The sequence below is a fragment of the Pseudophryne corroboree genome, chromosome 3 (genome assembly GCF_028390025.1).
Source record: "Pseudophryne corroboree isolate aPseCor3 chromosome 3, aPseCor3.hap2, whole genome shotgun sequence".
Lineage (NCBI taxonomy): Eukaryota > Metazoa > Chordata > Amphibia > Anura > Myobatrachidae > Pseudophryne > Pseudophryne corroboree.
In genome coordinates this window covers 469,017,813-469,038,490 of record NC_086446.1, presented here as the reverse complement: position 1 = coordinate 469,038,490, position 20,678 = coordinate 469,017,813, and the positions used below count along the sequence as shown (strand labels likewise).

General features: G+C 45.2%; 1 protein-coding gene across 1 annotated transcript in view; it reads left to right on the top strand.

Annotated features, from left to right (window-relative positions):
• Window positions 1-20,678, top strand: part of LOC135056040 (myosin-16-like) — a 580,471-nt gene that overhangs the window by 193,075 nt on the left and 366,718 nt on the right. The window contains exon 7 of the mRNA XM_063960763.1: window positions 6,019-6,264. Within this exon, the coding sequence (XP_063816833.1) occupies window positions 6,019-6,264 (246 nt within the window). The remainder of the gene's footprint in view (window positions 1-6,018; window positions 6,265-20,678) is intronic.

The following is a 20,678-nucleotide window of genomic DNA, read 5'->3' as shown; positions in this document are numbered from 1 at the left end:
TGTCCCCCGTATTTTTGGAACCAGGACCAGGCGCAGAGCCCGATGCTGGTTGCTTAAATATGGGGGAACCCCTGTCAATTTTTTTCCCATATTTTTGCAACCAGGATCGGCTCAAAGAGCCCGAGGCTGGTTATGCTTAGGAGAGGGGACCCCACGCAATTTTTTTTTTTTATTTTATAGTGTTTAATTTAAAAAAATAAAAAATATGAACCCCAGCACGGATCACACAGATCCGGCCGAGATTCATTGTAAAAAAGTCGGCAGTGTTTTGCTAATCACTGCCGTAAAAATAAAAAAAAAAACACGAATGACATCGACATCGGAACAAAAGAAAAACCCGAATACGACAGCTTAGTAAATCCGTCGTAACAAATTCAAAAAGTTGCAGTTTTACACTTTCGATGTCATTCGTGATTATTCTCCCACCAAATCGGGAGAATTACGAATGTTAGTAAATATACCCCCCTGTTGTAGGTGCTTTAGCCTGTGCTTCCAGGATTCCTGCTGTATCTTGGTTCCTCCTGATCCTGCTTGGTCGGTTCTCTGTTGCTGCTGCAGCCCTGCCGTTTCTTGCCTGCTACTGCTTGTGGAAGCGCTCCTGGAAAACCCAGTCCAGTAAGACTCTTTGGGCACAGTCGGCCCCGGGTCTTCTGCCTCGTCTTTCAAGCCACACTCCACAGATCTCCTTCACCAGCCACGCCTTTGTACCACTGACCACAGCCTGCAGATTATTATCTTCAAGCCTCGTTTTCCAAACCACAGTCCACAGTCCTTGTCTCCAGCCACGTTTTCAACTACCATCCACAGTTCCACAGTTCATCATCTACAGTCTCGTCTTTCAAATCACAGTCCGCAGTTCTTCACCTCCAGCCACGTCTTTAACCATTGTGCTTCAGCCTCAGCTCCCTACCTCAGCCCTGTACATAATAAATACTTTCCATTGACTCTCAAACCCCACCTACGTTCTTCATTGCTCCGTATCCCATGCGAAGGAACTATATCCAGCCGCCTCATCTGGTTCATTCACAGCCTGCTACCTCCTCGGGCAAATCTCAGCTGCCGGATCCTCAAACCCTGCCAGACGTGAACTTCTGCTTCTTCCTTAAGGTTCCACTCATGAAGGTATAAGTAGGACTTAAAGTGGTCTTGGAGAGGTGGTGGAACTCATTCCCCCTGCCACATACTCCCCCCATCAGGCAAAGCCAGGATCGGTGCTAAGGTGTTCAGTGCCCCCCTACAAACTATAAATTTGTGCCCTACCTCCCGTACTTTATAAAGGAATTGTGTCCCGAAGGTGCACGCGGCAAAATAGTGGTATGTTCTTACAAGGAAGAGGGCATGGCCACATAATAGTACCCCCAACTGTAACTATGCCACAGTAACACAAACTTATTTACATAACCCTGCGTTGTGCCCCTTATTCAAGTTATGCCACACAGTAGAGTCTTTTATTATGTTACAACTCACAATAGTGCCCCTTATACACAATGCCCACAGAATTGTTTCTTTTACACAATGCCCACAGTAGTGCTACTTATACACCTAATGCCACACAACCTACTCCCCCTGTCCCCCCACATACACACCCCATATCCACCCACTGCATTTGGGTGGTGACATCCTCCATATTCCAGTCAGGCCGGAGCTCACACAGCAGCCACATGGCATTGTCCCCCTCCCAGTTGTTGCTCCACAGCATGGTCAGCTTCCCAAAGTGCACTTTGGGAGGAGCCAGATGGGATGTGCATGTAATTAGCCATGGCAGGGAGTTTGGGCTGAGACAGCTGTGGAACAGGGAGCAGAGCAGTGCCCAGCCGGAGGTACTGCTCACTGTGGCTGTCCTCCTCCTCCTTGGTGTTTAAGGTGCGAGGCATATGAGATTCTGGGTAGTGGTTGCCAGTACAGGTCAGCAGGTGTATGAGGTACCAGAGGGGTGTGTGAGGTTCCAGACGCAGTCTAAAACAGTCTTCAGGGGACATATAATAGAATATTTGGCGAGGCTAAACAAGGAGGTTTCTGCTAATTATAGGGCGTTGTCACAGGCTCTGTCCGAAGCATTGCATACATATATAAATGACCCTACCACTTTAAATCAAGAAACGTACAAACACTCTAAACAATGTATGAACTCTTATTTACTTGCCTCAGCTAAAAGAGACCTTCTGTTTATCAAACATAAGTTCTATAGATGGTGGAATAAGGCATGGAAACTTTTGGCTAATATGTCTAGACCCAAACATAGGAGACGTTTTATCACCTCTATTAAAAACCCACTTGATAATACGTTGACCACCAATACAGAGAATATTGTGAAACTCTTTGAGAACTATTACACTAAATTGTATAGCAAAGTCCCGTTTGAGAGTACTAGTCATACAAAATTTTTATAAAACATCTCACTCCCCCAACTGAGGACGGAGCAAAGGGAGGAGGTCAGCGGTGAGGTGACCATAACAGAGGTCTTAGCAGTTATCTCACGGTTACATCTGGGTAAATCTCCTGGGCTTGATGGTTTTTCCAATGAGTACTATAAATTGTTACAACACCATCTAGCCCCCAGTGTTAGTGGAATGGTTCAACGACCTTTTAACTCACCACACTCCATTTCCTCATTTTATACAAACTTCCACTATCCTACTTCTCAAGCCACATTGAGACCCCCAAGTTTTGAAGTCCTATAGGGCTATTAGCTTGATAAACACTGACACTAAATTATTTGCCAAAATTATCGCTGAGAGACTCCATACTGTTTTACCTGATCTCACACCACATCAATTGGGCTTTGTCAAGGGACGTCACTCGGTCAGGGGAATCAGAGCTGCTATAGCGGCTGTGACTGCATCCTCACATAATCCTTCTAATAATAATACCTTATTAAGCCTTGATACCACTTGTGCATTTGACACTGTTTTATGATCGCATTTATTTGCTGTCCTTAGAGCCAGAGGATTTGACCCTTTCATTGTAGACTTTGTCAAATATTTGTATGCTTCTCCGACCACTATTATTAATGGTTGTCATAGTAAATGTTTAGAGGAACCAGACAAGGTTGTCCACTGTCCCCTTTGTTATTTAATATTGCCATAGACCCCCTACTTCGTATACTTGAAAAGGATACTATATTTAAGGGCATTTCGATTGGTACACGTACCATTAAATTGACCGTCTTTGCAGATGACATCTTGCTGTATATCTCCAACCCCAAGGAATCTCTAGCACACGTCTTCGATATTTTACATAGTTTTGGAGATTTATCTGGGTTTAGAGTAAACAAAACAAAATCGACTGCACTATATCTCGGTACACAGAGTAACTTCTCGCGTATCTTAAACCTGACAGACCTAACCTAGGCGGAGGGAAGTTTAACTTATTTAGGAGTGAAGATTAGACCTTTACTCATTGAACTATGGGCCAGTGCTTAGGCAGGTTGCAGATGAGCTGGAGGGATGGAAGGATCTGCCCTTATCGTATCTAGGTAGGTCAGCCTTGATTAAAATGGTCTCCTTTCCTAGGTTTATGTACCTTCTACAGACCCTTCCCTTATTTATAACCACAAAAGACTTACAAACTTTAAATAAGACTTATTTGGAAAAAGAAAATACATAAAATCGGTTTGTTCAAACTACAACATCAGAAGCATAACACTGGGAGCGGCTTCCGTGACGTCCAATTATATAACAGAGCAGCAATGTTCAGGTTTCTTTCAGACTGGATATATAATAGCAATGTCTATGCCAACACTTCCCTGGAATGTGGTTTCCTAGATGGAGGCAGTTTGGTTTCATTTCTTCATTTACATGATCAAGAGGTCTCAGAACAGGTGAAAAACAACCCCCTGTTGTGGAACACAAGGAAGATATGGCATAGACTTAGAAGTCAGGCAGGATTGAACTTGCATAAATCTCTATTTCTCCCGCTACTTGGTAACCCTGACTTTCAATATGGTGGAGCATCTTACCCATTTACTATATGGCAAGTTGGGGGGATAGTTATTTTGGACTGTTTGATGGATAGGTCTAACCACAGAGCATTGACTTTTGAGGACGCTAGCGAGAATTACGGGTCAGTCTCAGGTTACCCTCTGGCCTTCCTGCAAGCCAAACATTATATTAACAGGTAATTCAATACTTATCGGATAGTGATTGGCGTAACCCGATTGACACTCTATTAACTGGACCATTGGTGGTTCAAAAAGCTATTTCGTATTATTATCAATGTTTTCGGAAGGTCATGGATCTTGAGTCATCCTCTAGTGCTATGATTCAGTGGTTACAAAAATTCCCTGATTACACGATAAAGGACTTGTTGGGTGCCCTTAATGTCTCCTGCAGGTTAATCACGTCAACCATGTATAAGGAAATGTTGTTCAATATATTCAACAGAGCCTATCTCTCCCCACATCGCCGTTTTTTAAAGGGTAGATCTACTTCACATAATTGCTACAGATGTAGGATGGAAATTACAGATTTGTTTCATTGCTTCTGGTCATGCCCAATGGTCAGGGGGTTTTGGCTACCGATATGCGGAATCTCATCTACTAAATTATGTACCATTGAGTGCTAAATGGGCAATATTTGGAATGATTTCCAAAGAACTGAATAGATGCCTATTGCTTGCAATAAGCGCTGCCGCAAGGAAAAAATTCTACATGAATGGATCTCCACAACAACCCCATCCATGCCATTATTCAAATCGAAGCTTTGCAATATTTTTTGCATGGATTGGGTTGAAGTTAACTTACAAAAAGAAATAAAGTAGGAGCATTTTTTAACTTGTGGGAGAGCTATATCACCACTTTGTCATTAGAGATAAGACACCGAATTCATGATGGTTTAAAAAACAACTCCTGGTATCTACTGAGGCTTGTAGATTGTAGTAATCCTCCTATAGAGGTAGACAATACCATCACACAATAGTCCTCCACTTTAACCCAATTACTTAGACGGGGGGGAGGGGAGGGGGATGAGAGAGAACGCCACTAATTTCAATTACTTTCTTGTGTATCTATCTTTCTTTATATGTATATGACAATAACTCATGTATCGGCTGTTAGTATTTTCTCTGTAAGACTGCAATGACATAACATTGCTACTAAATAGATGAACGATGCTTAATTACCTTTTGTAAGCCTGCTATGATGTCATATCTAAACGTGTCAATTGTTGTGTACATCTGCAATCCTTTGATGTCCGCTATGACTATATACCCTTACATGTTACCTGCTGTGAACATTCAGTGCTTCAATAAAAATGTATTGTTGAAAAAACAAAAATAATAATAAGTACAATATGTACAAAAAGTATGGTAACAAATGTTATCAGTGACATGAATCAACCCCTAAAAAACTTCCCACAAAAAAGTGTAGACAATAAAAACAAACAGTACAAAGCAACAAAAATATGAGTAAAAAATATTACCTATGGTTATGTGTTCTATGTGGATAGTTTCTTGGTTGAATATTATCAGAAGACATTTCTTCTAATTACTATATCAAATCTAGAAAAGTGGAAAAAAAATGGTATTAATCTAGCTTTAAGGTAAACACCTGTAAAATAATAATTAATGAATATTACATAGTTTTGATGGGATTCGTGTTTTTAGGCGAGACTCCTCAAGATTTGTGCTTCTTATGTGTCTTATGGTAGCCTCTGACTGCAATTTCGCTCTAACTCACATATGGTAACCAGGGCACCAGTGTAGGACTCTTTGTGTTTTGGTCTACCTTACTAATATCTTACTGTCAGGTTTCATCTGTGCTTTCAAACCTTTTCAACAGGAAACATAACATCTAGCAGCCATTATTTTAAGTTGTTTGGAAGAGACCGGGGGGGAGGGGGGGGGAGTATGGGGGTCAGATCAAAGAACAGGTGGTATCATGTAGTTCCAGAAGCAACCCGTAGCATTATTTAGGTAAATTATGATCATGCCATTGAGTTAAAGTATTAATTGATATGCAAATGGAAAAAAATGACAACATTAATTAGAGTTGTGAGTTCAATAAAATCATTCTTTGTGTAGGTCGAGATCAACAAAAAGCGCGAGTACGAATTGACACGTTTACGTCAAGAACTTGAGGAAACTGTTCTTCAGTCAGAAGCCACTGTTGCAGCTCTCAGGAAGAAGCATGCTGCCTCTCTGGTGGAAGCCACAGAACAACATGAGAACATGCAGAGGGTCCACCAAAAACTGGAGAAGGAAAAACAGACCATGAGGGGGGAAACTGATGATCTTATGGCACTTAATGAAAATCTTCAGAAATCTAAGGTACAGTTTGATTCAAATATTATACCTGCTGCCTATGCACAGTGTTAACAGCTTGTTTTGTGGGCTGAACTAGTTCACAAGCAACTACAATTACTATCACTTTGATCCTTTCTCAGTGATATCACTGTTTTTTATTAAACTGGTTGGCTGTATTCTTATGAATGTCTGCCCCCACATAAGGAAGCACACCTTCCATGTTCCTGCAGGACAGTACTAATTTGTAGTCTGTAGAAGGAAATATGTGCCTGTTTTTTGTAGATATACTGTAGCCATGGTTTGGGCAGATATGGGTGTGGTTTGCGTGGGTATAGGTGTGTTTTAGGCAGTAATAGGTGTGAGAGTTCATGGGAAGCGTTTATCTGCCTCTCAATTTATTTTCTTTTTGGAAATGTAAGTGACTGATCACCTTTCAGGCCAGTATGCTTTTATTGCAAATACTGAAAAATACAAAGGGTGGGAACCAGAAAAATAATGTAGAAAATACAGAATAAACAACTTTCAGATATGAACCAGACCGTTGGTAACTTACAGACATAGAAACCGAATTTGACGGCAGATAAGAACCACTTGGCCCATCTAGTCTGCCCCTTACTGTATTTCCCTTTTGGTAACCTCAACCCTATTTGATACTTAGTTCTTTGTAAGTATACTGTTATGTCCATCCTAAGCATATTTAAATTGCTGTACTGTCTTAGCCTCTACCACCTCTGATGGGAAGCCATTCCACCTATCCATTACCCTTAACATTACTAAAAGTAACTTATCTGAAATAAATACACTTACAACCATATAGAATAAAAAATTGGTCAACCTTTTATTTCAAATTCCCCAAAAATTATGGTGGCAATCCATCACCACCAACAAGATGACAATTGCCCTTCTCTACGGCACGTACAATCTTGCAAGCCCAATTTCAGATAAAAGTAACTTATCTGAAATAAATACACTTACAACCAAATAGAATAAAAAATTGGTCAACCTTTTATTTCAAATTCCCCAAAAATTATGGTGGCAATCCATCACCACCAACAAGATGACAATTGCCCTTCTCTACGGCACGTACAATCTTGCAAGCCCAACTTCTCAATGGCAAGTGCTAGGCTACAAACGACTCCTCCAAAACCACAACAAAATGGCCCAGCCACGAAGCTGTTGACGCTTACCCCAGTAGGGTGGAATAATTCTGATTAACATACTGAAGGGGAGTGCACCTAAAAGGAGTGCAGCAAGATAGCCACTGGACTGTCGTTCTTTCCTGCAAAAGGGTGGATAGACAACAAATGGAAAAGAAGGGGAGTAGGGTGGGTGACCAAAGAAAAAAGAGGCAGAGCCCTGCCCATTCTAATTGGCTAAAAAACCCTAACTGAATTACAGTAACCCAATAGATCCTTGCACTTATTCCCCAAATCTGAAAACTGCCTAGGGGGTTAATCTCCTGCACATGAAGTACGCTCGCTCCTCAATAAAAACAAGTACACACAATGCGATTTCACTGCTAGATCACATTCAACAGCTATATGTCTAACCATAATAGAATAAAACAAAACTTTCAACATTACAAAAACATGAAATATATTACATTTTTCATCTATTGCTCATGAAATATTTAAAGCACACTTGTCATCTGCACAAGTCGAGGCAGCTATTTTGTAGTCATATGGGTATTTTCAATTGATGTCGGATCCTTTCTGACGGAAGGGATCCGACATCTGAGTATTCAATGAGCAGCCAAATCCGATGTCGGATTGACATTGTCGGAAACGGGGCCAAAACCTGTCGGATTTAGCCGCCGCTTTCAACAAAACACATGGCTCTGCGGCTATTCCGCCGATCCACTTGTTTTCCGACAAGTCAGAATTCCCGAATTGTCGGAAAATATGAGGGGGCACTGAATAGGTCAGAATCCCTTCCAACCTAAAAAAGTCGGAAACTGACGTCTTTCCAACAAGACAGCAGTTTCCGCCAAGAATTGAATAAACCCCTAAGCCAGCATGCATCCTACAGCTACTTCTCTAATACCCTTTAATCAATCATTTAGCCAGGGGTGAATTAGCCATACACCTTACCAGGACTTTTCCTGGTGAGCTGATGGCTTAATGAGTTTACCAGGAGTTTTGACAGACTATGCATGCACAGTAAGTTGGTCAGGTCTTGCTGTGCACACCTACAGGTCTTCTAGTTAGTGGAAGAGCAATCAGCTTTTATGGGTGTGTGGCTGTGCAAGGCTGGGTGACTGATCATGTCTTTGTTCCACTGAGGCTGAGAAATGCAGGGTTGGAAGAGACATGTTGAGGAAGAGAAAGATGCTGTGGTAGAGTCATGCTGACAGTTGAGAGGGAGAGTGGCAGGGAAAGAGGTAACTGCTTTGAGAGAGACAGGCTAAGAAAAAGACACAGTGTGAGAAAAAGGCAGCTATGGGACAGGTTAAGAGAGACGGCTATGAGAGAGACAGGCAGAGCACTAAGAGAGAGAGAGGGCGGGATGTACTAAAGGAAAAATGCGGTAAAACCCCCAAAAACGGGGGTTTTACCGCATTTTCAAATTTACTAACACCCTACCGCCGCGTATTCACCGTCCAGGGTATCGCCATCTCTGGATGGCGATACCCTACAGAAGGCTATGGGCTTCTTATCGCCGACCGCAGCAACCCGCCGACACCGCCGCAGACGCCGACCCCCCCTCCCACTGGCTTACCTTCCTCCAGGCTGCCCTGGACCCGGAAGGTAGTCTCCTCCTCCCCCTAGCAACACAGCCGGACGTCCTTCCGGCTGCAGGGGGGAGGAGGAGGCGCCGGGGGCAGCCTGCTGCTGCTTCCCGGCGTCTAGCCAGTGTGGGGACCCCTGGGAGGTGACGGAGACCCCCCACAGACCACCTAACAGGTATTGTGGGGGCCTCCGTCACCGCATCACGATATTGATCGCATATGTTGATCAACATCGCTGCGGTAACCGGCGAGGGGCGGCGATGTATCTTAATACATCCCACCCAGAGAGAGATACAGTTGCTGAAAGAAACAGGCTGAGAGGCAGCTATGATACAGATGTGTACTTATTAGTGAAGGCTCCTAACTGACGCCTTCCAAGGGGCTGTAGGCAACTCTTGCTGCTCTGCCTGTAGCCCGCACCTGATGAGGCCCTGCCTGCACCTACTGCTGCACTGTCCACCGCACTGCGGCACTGTAAGGAATAAAAAAAACAGGCTTGTGCAAAAGTTGAAGTTAATGTCGGTGGAGAAGAAAAAACCCACAACGCTGCGCATGCGCATGTACAGTGGCTTCTATGGACTGTATCGACTGCAGCCTATTGAAGCGTATTACAGCTGACAAGGAAACCTGCAGATATGCACCTGCACCCCTCTTCTTTCCTGCCGCTTCTTGGGACTTCATCAGCTGCAGCCCTAGAGCTGGCATAAAGGCATTCCATTGGATCACAGTCCAACATGTGATTAGCAGATAGTGCTTCCAAGAGCAAGCCACTGCAATCCCAGGGGGCACACTAGTTATTCTGAATTTTTACTGGAGGGAGGGCTGCAGCCCTGCAGCCCATAGGTAAAATTCACCACTGGTCATTATACACCTTCCCCTTTTGCGCCACATTCTTCCATTGTGCTACTTTTTTTTTCTCCATTTTCCGCCTTAGTTCGATTATAGTGTACTAGGTACTTAGGATTAGCGTTTTAGTCTGTGGTTTGCTGAATGGGGCTATTGTAGATAGAACACTGAGAGATAAACTGAGAGCTTTGATAGAGGCAGTTATTTTTATAATAGAAACATGCTGGAGAGTCAGGTAGAGAAACATAGACTCCGGCTAAGAGAGTCAGCTGTGAGAGGAAGGCTGAGATAGAGGGGATGCTCTCTGACAGACAAGCTCATTTTTCAAACACATGACAGGAGTTGATTAGCTGGAGCGCCATTTATCATATGCATTGGGGGCGATTCAAATGTTTGAAAAGTCAGTTGGGAGTCTGTTATTTTCTATCTAATAGACAGGAAAAAACAGACACCCAACCGACTTTTCAAACATTTGAATTCCACCCATTGAGTTTTAAAGCTCATTGCGTATGATAAAACTCATTGATAAATGGGCCTCTTATTAGGTAACAGCCTGCCCTCAGCAATAAATGAAACTTTACTGCGGTCACCATGCAATTAGGCCTCAAGAAGAAGAGGCTGAAACAGACCAACAAGGATGTTGGCATCTGCATGGTTGGATTCCATGTAAGTGTTTGATAGGAAAGTGATATATTTTGGTGACACCCTGATCAGTTTCTGTATCGAGATCTGAGTTGCTGCCAACCATAGACATTTTATTTACTTGGATGCTGCTCACTGTGGACTTAATTCATGTTTGTAATCAATGCTGATATTTTCACAACGGAGTGATTATCAGCAGACTGCACACGTGTCGCGATCACACTGCGCATGTGCCATGGTACCTTTGTGCCCGCACTGACATTTTATATGCAGATTGATTGACAGGAAGGGACTGTTTGGAGGAGTTAACGTGAGAGTGCAATGGCTCTGGTAGGCGTCTATTTTCTTTCCTGGGTTGCAGCTTCACTTGTGATGATTAGCAGTTCTGTAACCTAGAAAAACACATCTGCATATGCCATAGAAACAGAGAGCAAGTGCACCATACAACCATTAGAATTATAATAAATGTAATATTTATACATCATATACAAGGTTTCTGGCATAAAATTGGCCAATATTATGAGCCTACCCACCAATCGTCAAGGTAACCTCATCGGGTAGGTCACTAACATTATAGGAGTTCACTTCCAGGCGTCGTCACCTGACCAAAACAGGAAAACTTCATAAAATACCATGGAGGATTACTGACAAGATTCCAGAAGAAAGTACACTAACACATCAAAAGAAGACTACAAGAGTAACAATTTAAGCACAGTGCCACCTAGTGTCCAGTACAGCTTCTGAATCCATTCTCAGCCTGCAAGATGCTTTTCACTCTACATCACTAAACAAGGTTAGGGTAGAAGGAGTACTATACTCAGGGAACAATTCATTTCTCTGCGATGTGCCTCTGGATATCACTGTGACGTTTGGCTGCACACATTACCAGTCATTACAGTCAGTAAGCAATTGTCACTCGTTTTTCTGTGTGTCTCTATGAGGGATGAGAAAAACTAAACAAAAATACATAGCTGCGGTCTGACTTTTTTCTGTACCATGTTAATTTAGACACCATATTGGCAGAGGTTTTACCTCACAGCAAATCACAAACTCAAATCCCCAGACCAGTGGTGTATCTATAAAGTGTGCAGGACATGCACTTATGTTTAGAATTTTTCCTGGTAATTTGCACATGCTCAGTAGAAAAATCATTGTGAATGTGGTGCAAACGTCATGTTTCCCGGAGTCTTATGCATGCGCAGATGACTCAGTGCCAGAGTCTTCTCACATGCGCTGCAGTCCAGTGAGGAGGGGGCCAACAGGGGGGAGGTGGTTGATAGATTGACAGTTAAAAGCTCTACACCATACGGTCGACAGTAAAAAGGTCGATAGGGTCCAAAGGTCGATAGGGTCAAAGGGTCCACAGGGTCAAAAGGTCAACAATCAAAAAGTTGCCGTGAAAAAAGGTCGTCATGGTCAAAATGTCAACATAAAAAGGTCGACACATGGTGTTTTTACGGGATTTTGCATGATTTTACAACTTTTACTGCATTTACTATCCATGTCACAAACTATCACCTTTAGTAACCTTGTAACACCGAGCCAGAATCATGGCGAGCAAAGCAAGCCTGCAAGGGGTCACATTTCAACAAGTTTTGGTGAAAAATGTTTAAAAACACGAAATAACAACCCAAATATTTTTGTGTCGACCTTTTGACCATGTTGACCTTTTAACTGGTGACCCTATGGTGTAGAAAAGACCTAATGACTGCCTGTCTTTTTAATGTCTATCTTCTGTATCACACCCCAACACAGAGACCACACAGGTGCTCCTCATCTCTTAAAAATACACCCCTGACCCATACTGCTCTGTCAGTGTGGGATCAGGGAGGCTGGTCTTCTATGTAGTAATCTAAGCTAATTAATGGATCTGGTAATCAATGTAGAGGAGGGAGAGTTTCCCCAAATTCGTAACCCTCTTGAACAGTCCAGGAAAGTATGCAAGTAAGGTGAACGCACCCCTTAATATGCTGTCTCCAATTGAATTTGATTAAAAAATGTGTCTTGCAAAATAAAATATAATTTGTACATGTGTGCGCTATTCAAGACATATAAATGTAATTTCTCTAACGTCCTAAGTGGATGCTGGGGACTCCGTAAGGACCATGGGGATTAGCGGCTCCGCAGGAGACTGGGCACAACTAAAGAAAGCTTTAGGACTACCTGGTGTGCACTGGCTCCTCCCACTAAGACCCTCCTCCAGACCTCAGTTAGATTCTTGTGCCCGGCCGAGCTGGATGCACACTAGGGGCTCTCCTGAGCTCCTAGAAAGTAAGTATATTTAAGTTTTTTATTTTACAGTGAGATCTGCTGGCAACAGACTCACTGCAGCGAGGGACTAAGGGGAGAAGAAGCGAACCTACCTAACAGGTGGTAGTTTGGGCTTCTTAGGCTACTGGACACCATTAGCTCCAGAGGGATTGACCGCAGGACCCGACCTTGGTGTTCGTTCCCGGCAGAGCCGGATTAAGAGGGGGGCCCCGGGGGTACGTACCCCGGGCCCCCCTTTTAAAAGGGCCCCCGCTGCTGCCACAGATCGGATCTCTAGTCCGATCTGCGGTGCTGCGCTCCCGGCTCCCGGGAGCCGGCACGGCGGCTCCACATGCAGGGCACTGTCCCCACTCCCGCGGCGGCTCTGCTTCATTACCGCCGCACGCAGACAGTGTGCACAGGAAGGGCAGCTGAGCGACGGCTCAGCTGTCCAATTATCTGTGGAGCAGCAGCCTGTGGCTCAGCTATTGGTTGAGCGTGCAGGCTGCAGGGAGCGGGGAGGACAGCATGTGGAGCCAGCCAGCACCACTATACATTAGGTTCTGGGTTGTTATTATATATATATATATATATATATATATATATATCTATATATATATATATATATATATCTATATATATATATATATATATATATCTATATGGATATATACATATATATGTGTGTGTATGTGTATATATATATATATATATATACACACACATATACGCACAGTGGTCGAAGTGGGGCGGTATACAGCGGTATGGTATACCGCCACTTCTTCCACTGACTCGGAAATGAGCCCATGAAAGTGCAGCAGGAGGCGAGGGAAGTGTCCATCCTGCTGCACATGGTGTTCCCCGTCCCTGCGCAGCGGACGACGGCTGTGTAGAGCACTGTAGTAGCTCAAAGCCGCTCACCGCTGCTTGCCGTCCGCGCACACCGCTCACCAGCCTCCCGTCGCCCGACACCAGCCGCCTGGTGCCAGCCACTAGCCGCCCGACGCCGCCAGCAGCCCACAGCTCACTGTTGCCAGCAACAAATGAGGTAATGTTCCCCTGCTGTCACTGTCATCACTCTCCCTGTCGTCACTGTCGTCACTCTCCCTGTCGTCACTCTCTCTCCCCCTGTCGTCACTGCCTCCCTGTCGTCACTGTCTCTCTCCCTGTCGTCACTGTCTCTCTCCCTGTCGTCACTCACTCTCCCTGTCGTCACTCTCCCTGTCGTCACTCTCTCCCTGCCGTCACTGTCTCTCTCTCCCTGTCGTCTTTGGCTGCCCCTGCTGTCACAATTTCAGCTCATTCAGTGTGTTACAATGTGAATTTCGGCTCATTCAGTGTGCTATAATGTGAATTTCGGCTCGTTCAGTGTGCTACAAGGTGAATTTCGGCTCATTCAGTGTGCTACAATGTTAATGTCTGCTCAGTCAGTGTGCTACAATGTGAATTTTGGCTCATTCAGTGTGCTACAATGTGAATTTTGGCTCATTCAGTGTGCTACAATGTGAATTTTGGCTCATTCAGTGTGCTACAATGTGAATTTCGGCTCGTTCAGTGTGCTACAAGGTGAATTTCGGCTCATTCAGTGTGTTACAATGTGAATGTCGGCTCATTCAGTGTGCTACAATGTGAATTTCGGCTCATTCAGTGTGCTATAATGTGAATTTCGGCTCGTTCAGTGTGCTACAAGGTGAATTTCGGCTCGTTCAGTGTGCTACAAGGTGAATTTCGGCTCATTCAGTGTGCTACAATGTTAATGTCGGCTCAGTCAGTGTGCTACAATGTGAATTTTGGCTCATTCAGTGTGCTACAATGTGAATTTTGGCTCATTCAGTGTGCTACAATGTGAATTTCGGCTCGTTCAGTGTGCTACAAGGTGAATTTCGGCTCATTCAGTGTGCTACAATGTGAATTTCGGCTCATTCAGTGTGCTACAAGGTGAATTTCAGCTCATTCAGTGTGCTATAATGTGAATTTTGTCTCATTACCGTTTGCTATAATGTGAATTTTGACTCATACCAGGTGCTATATTGTTAATTTTGTCTCATTCTGTGTGCTATAATGTGAATTTTGGCTCATACCGTGTGCTATAAAGTGAATTTTGGCTCATTCTGTGTGCTATAATGTGAATTTCGGCTCATTCTGTGTGCTATAATGTGAATTTTGGCTCATTATGTGTGCTATAATGTGAATTTCGGCTCATTCTTTGTGCTATATTGTGAATTTTGACTCATAACGTGTGCTATAATGTGAATTTCGGCTCATTCTGTGTGCTATAATGTGAATTTCAGCTCATACTGTGTGGTATAATGTGAATTTCCACTCATTCTGTGTGCTATAATGAGAAAGGTGCACTACTACTAGGTAGCATAAGGGGTCCTACTATTGTGGTGCATAATGTTTATAAGGGGTATATGGTGTGGTAAACTACACTGAAGGATACGCTTCCTTTTGAGTGGCCACGTCCCCTTCCCTGGAGGCGCTTGCATAATTGCAACCTTCACTTTTCCATACCCCCACTTCAAAATTTCCGCTTCGACCACTGTACATAGGTAAAATATATATATATATATATATATATATATATATACACACACACACACACACACGTATATATTATATATACATGCATGTGCTCCCTATATGAAAGATTCTTTCATATTTACCACCAAATTGTAATTTTCTTTGTAGTAATTAAAGATGTTATGATTTTAATTTTAGATTTTAGGGCCCCACTGTCTTAAGTACCCCGGGCCCCCCAAAGCCTTAATCCAGCTCTGGTTCCCGGAGCCGCGCCGCCGTCCCCCTTACAGAGCCAGAAGCACGAAGAAGGTCCGGAAAATCGGCGGCAGAAGACTTCGGTCTTCACCAAGGTAGCGCACAGCACTGCAGCTGTGCGCCATTGCTCCTCATGTACACCTCACACTTCGGTCACTGATGGGTGCAGGGCGCTGGGGGGGGCGCCCTGAGGGCAATAAATAACACCTTGGCTGGCAAAATATACATCATATATAGTCCCAGAGGCTATATAGATCTAAAATTACCCCTGCCAGTATCACAGAAAAAGCGGGAGAAAGTCCGCCGAAAAGGGGGCGGGGCTTCTCCCTCAGCACACTGGCGCCATTTTCTCTTCACAGTGCAGCTGGAAGACAGCTCCCCAGGCTCTCCCCTGTAGTTTTCAGGCTCAAAGGGTTAAAAAGAGAGGGGGGCACTAAATTTAGGCGTAATATATGTATACAAGCAGCTATTTGGGGAAAAATCACTCAGTTATAGTGTTAATCCCTGCATTATATAGCGCTCTGGTGTGTGCTGGCATACTCTCTCTCGGTCTCCCCAAAGGACTTTGTGGGGTCCTGTCCTCAGTCAGAGCATTCCCTGTGTGTGTGCGGTGTGTCGGTACGGCTGTGTCGACATGTTGAAAGAGGAAGGTTACGTGGAGGCGGAGCAGAGGCCGATAAATGGGATGTCGCCCCTGTGGGGCCGACACCAGAGTGGATGGATAGGTGGAAGGTATTAACCGACAGTGTCAACTCCTTACATAAAAGGCTGGATGACGTAACAGCTGTGGGACAGCCGGCTTCTCAGCCCGCGTCTGCCCAGGCGTCTCAAAGGCCATCAGGGGCTCAAACAACGCCCGTTACCTCAGATGGCAGACACAGATGTCGACACGGAGTCTGACTCCAGTGTCGACGAGGTTGAGACATATACACAATCCACTAGGAACATCCGTTACATGATCTCGGCAATGAAAAATGTGTTACGCATTTTCTGACATGAACCCAATTACCATATAAAAGGGGTTTTTGTTTTGGGGAGAAAAAACAGCCACTGTTTTGTTCCCCCATCAGATGAATGAATGAAGTGTGTAAAGAAGCATGGTTTCCCCCGATAAGAAACTGGTAATTTCTAAAAAGTTACTGATGGCGTACCCTTTCCCGCCAGAGGATAGGTCACGTTGGGAGATATCCCTTAGGGTGGATAAGGCGCTCACACGTTTGTCAAAAGGTGGCACTGCTGTCTTAGGATACGGCCACCTTGAAGGAACCTGCTGATAAAAAGCAGGAGGCGATCCTAAAGTCTGTATTTACACACTCAGGTTATATACTGAAACCTGCAATTGCCTCAGCATAAATAGTGCTGCTGCAGCGTGGTCTGACACCCTGTCAGATAATATTAATACGCTAAGACAGGAATAATATTTTGCTAACATTGAGCATATTTAAGACGTTGTCTTATATATAAAGGATGCACAGAGGGATATTTGCCGGCTGGCATCCAGAATTAATGCAATGTCCATTCTGCCAGGAGGGTAGTAGAAACCCGGCAGTGGACAGGTGATGCTGCATTTAAAAGGCACATGGAGATTCTGCCTTATAAGGGTGAGGAATTGTTGGGGGATGGTCTCTGGGACCTCGTATCCACAGCAACAGCTGGGAAGAAAATTTTTTACCTCAGGTTTCCTCACAAAAGCCTAAAGAAAGCACCGTATTTTCAGGTACAGTCCTTTCGGCTTCAGAAAAGCAAGCAGGTCAAAGGCGCTTCCTTTCTGCACAGAGACAAGGGAAGAAGGAAAAAGCTGCACCAGTCAGCCAGTTCCAGGATCAAATATCTTCCCTCGCTTCCTCTGAGTCCACCGCATGACGCTGGGGCTCCACAGGTGGAGACAGGTGCGGTGGGGGCGCGTCTCGGGAACTGCAGGGATCAGTGGGCTTGCCCACAGGTGGATCCCTAGGTTCTGCAAGTAGTATCACAGGGATACAGGCTGGAGTTCGAGACGACTCCCCCTCGCCGTTGCCTCACATCAGCCTTGCCTGCTGCCCTCGGAGAAAGGTAGTACTGGCGGCAATTCACAAGCTGTACTTCCAGCAGGTGAAATCAAGGTACCTCTCCTTCACCAAGGCCGGGGTTACTATTCCAAAATGTTGTGGTACCGAAACCAGATGGTTCGGTGAGACCCATTCTAAAATTGAAATCCTTGAACACTTATATACGAAGGTTCAAGTTCAAAATGGAATCGCTCAGGGCGATTATTGCAAGCCTGGAAAATTTCAGGGTATCACTGGACATCAAGGATACTTACCTGCATGTCCCTATTTACCCTCGTCACCAGGTGTACCTCAAAATTGTGGTACAGGATTGTCATTACCAATTCCAGCCGTTGCCGTTGGTCTGTCCCCGGCACCGAGGGTATTTACCAAGGTAATGGCCGAAGTACTTATCCCGTACTTGGACGATCTCCTTATAAAGGCGAGGTCCAGGGAGCAGTTGTTCGTCGGAGTAGCACTATCTCGGGAAGTGCTACAACAGCACGGCTGGATTCTGAATATTCCAAAGTCACAGCTGGTTCCTACGACGCGTCTACTGTTCCTGGGTATGGTTCTGGACACAGAACAGGATAAAAAGGGTTTCTCCCGGAGGAGAAGTCCAAGGAGTTGGCGTCTCTAGACGGAGACCTCCTAATACAAATACAGGTATCGGTGCATCTATGCACGCGAGCCTTGGGAAAGATGGTAGCTTCTTACGAAGAATTTCCATTCGCCAAGTCCCAGGCAAGGATCTTCCAGTGGGATCTGTTGGACAAGTGGTCCGTGTCGCATTCTCAGATGCATCGGCGGATAACCCTGTCTCCAAGGGCCAGGGTGTCGCTGTGGTGGTGACTGCAGAGTGCTCATCTTCTAGGGGGCCGCAGATTCGGCATACAGTACTGGGTCCTGGTGACCACGGATGCCAGCCTTCAAGGCTGGGGGGCAGTCACACAGGGAAGAAACTTCCAAGGCCTCTGGAAAAGTCAGGAGACTTCCCTACACATAAATGTTCTGGAACTATGGGCCATTTACAATGCCCTAAGTCAGGCTAGACCCCTGCTTCAACACCGGCCGGTGCTGATCCAGTCAGACAACATCACGACGGTCGCTCATGTAAACCGACAGGGCGGCACAAGAAGCAGGATAGCGATGGCAGAAGCCACAAGGATTCTCCGATGGGCGGAAAATCATGTGTTAGCACTGTCAGCAGTGTTCATTCCCGGAGTGGACAACTGAGAAGCAGACTTTCTCAGCAGACACGACCTCCACCCGAGAGAGTAGGGACTTCATCCAGAAGTCTTCCAAATGATTGTACATCGTGGGGAAAGGCCACAGGTGGACAGGATGGCGTCCCGCCTCAACAAAAAGCTACAAAGATGTTGCGCCAGGTCAAGGGACCCTCAGGCGATAGCTGTGGACGCTCTGGTAACACCGTGGGTGTACCAGTCGGTGTATGTGTTCCCTTCTCTGCCTCTCATACCCAGGGTAATGAGAATAATAAGAAGGAGAGGAGTAAGAACTATACTCATTGTTCCGGGTGGCCAAGAAGAGCTTGGTACCCAGAACTCCAAGAAATTATCTCAGAGGACCCATGGCCTCTGCCGCTCAGACAGGACCTGCTGCAGCAGGGGGCCTGTCTGTTCCAAGACGTACCGCGGCTGCGTTTGACGGCATGGCGGTTTAACGCCGGATCCTGAAGGAAAAGGGCATTCCGGAGGAAGTTATCCCTACGCTATTTAAAGCTAGGAAAGAAGTGAACGCAAACCATTATCACCGCATATGGCAGAAATATGTTGCGTGCTGTGAGGCCAGTAAGGCCCCAAAGGAGGAATTTCAGCTAGGTCGCTTTCTGCACTTCCTACAAGTCAGAGGTGACTATGGGCCTAAAATTGGGTTCCATTAAGGTCCAGATTTCGGCTCTATCGATTTTCTTCCAAAATAGAACTGGCTTCACTGCCTGAAGTTCAGACTTTTGTTAAGGGAGTGCTGCATAGTCAACCCCCGTTTGTGCCTCCAGTGGCACCGTGGGATCTCAACGTAGTGTTGGATTTCCTGAAGTTGCATTGAGTTGAGCCACTTAAATCCGTGGAGCTACAATACCTCACGTGGAAAGTGGTCATGCTGTGGGCCGTGGCGTCGGCCAGGCGTGTATCAGAATTGGCGGCTTTGTCATACAAATGCCCTTATCTGTATTTTATATGGATAAGGCGGAATTGAGGAATCGTTCCCAATTCCTTCCTAAGGTGGTATCAGTTTTTCATGTGAACCAACCTATTGTGGTGCCTGCGGCTACTTGGGACTTGGAGGATTCCAAGTTTTCTGGACGTAGTCAGGGCCCTGAAAAGTATATGTTTCCAGGACGGCTGGAGTCAGGAAAACTGACTCGCTATTTATCCTGTATGCACCCAACAAGCTGGGTGCTCCTGCTTCTAAGCAGACTATTGCTCGCTGGATCTGTAGCACGATTCAACTTGCACATTCTGCGGCTGGAATGCCGCACCCTAAATCTGTGAAAGCCCATTCCACGAGGAAAGTGGGCTCTTCTTGGGCGGCTGCCCGAGGGGTCTCGGCTTTACAAATTTGCCGAGCTGTTACTTGGTCGGGTTAAAACACTCTTGCAAGAGTCTACAAGTTTGATACCCTGGCTGAGGAGGACCTAGAGTTTGCTTATTCGGTGCTGCAGAGTCATCCGCACTCTCCCGCCCGTTTGGGAGCTTTGGTATAATCCCCATGGTCCTTACGGAGTCCCCAGCATCCACTTAGGACGTTAGAGAAAAATAAGAATTTACTTACCGATAATTCTATTTCTCGTAGTCCGTAGTGGATGCTGGGAACTCCGTAAGGACCATGGGGGAATAGCGGCTCCGCAGGAGACTGGGCACAAAAAGAAAAGCTTTAGGACTACCTGGTGTGCACTGGCTCCTCCCCCTATGACCCTCCTCCAAGCCTCAGTTAGGATACTGTGCCCAGACGAGCGTACACAATAAGGAAGAATTTTGAATCCCGGGTAAGACTCATACCAGCCACACCAATCACACCGTACAACCTGTGATATGAACCCAGTTAACAGCATGATAACAGAGGAGCCTCTGGATAGATGGCTCACAACAACAATAACCCGATTTGTTAACAATAACTATGTACAAGTATTGCAGATAATCCGCACT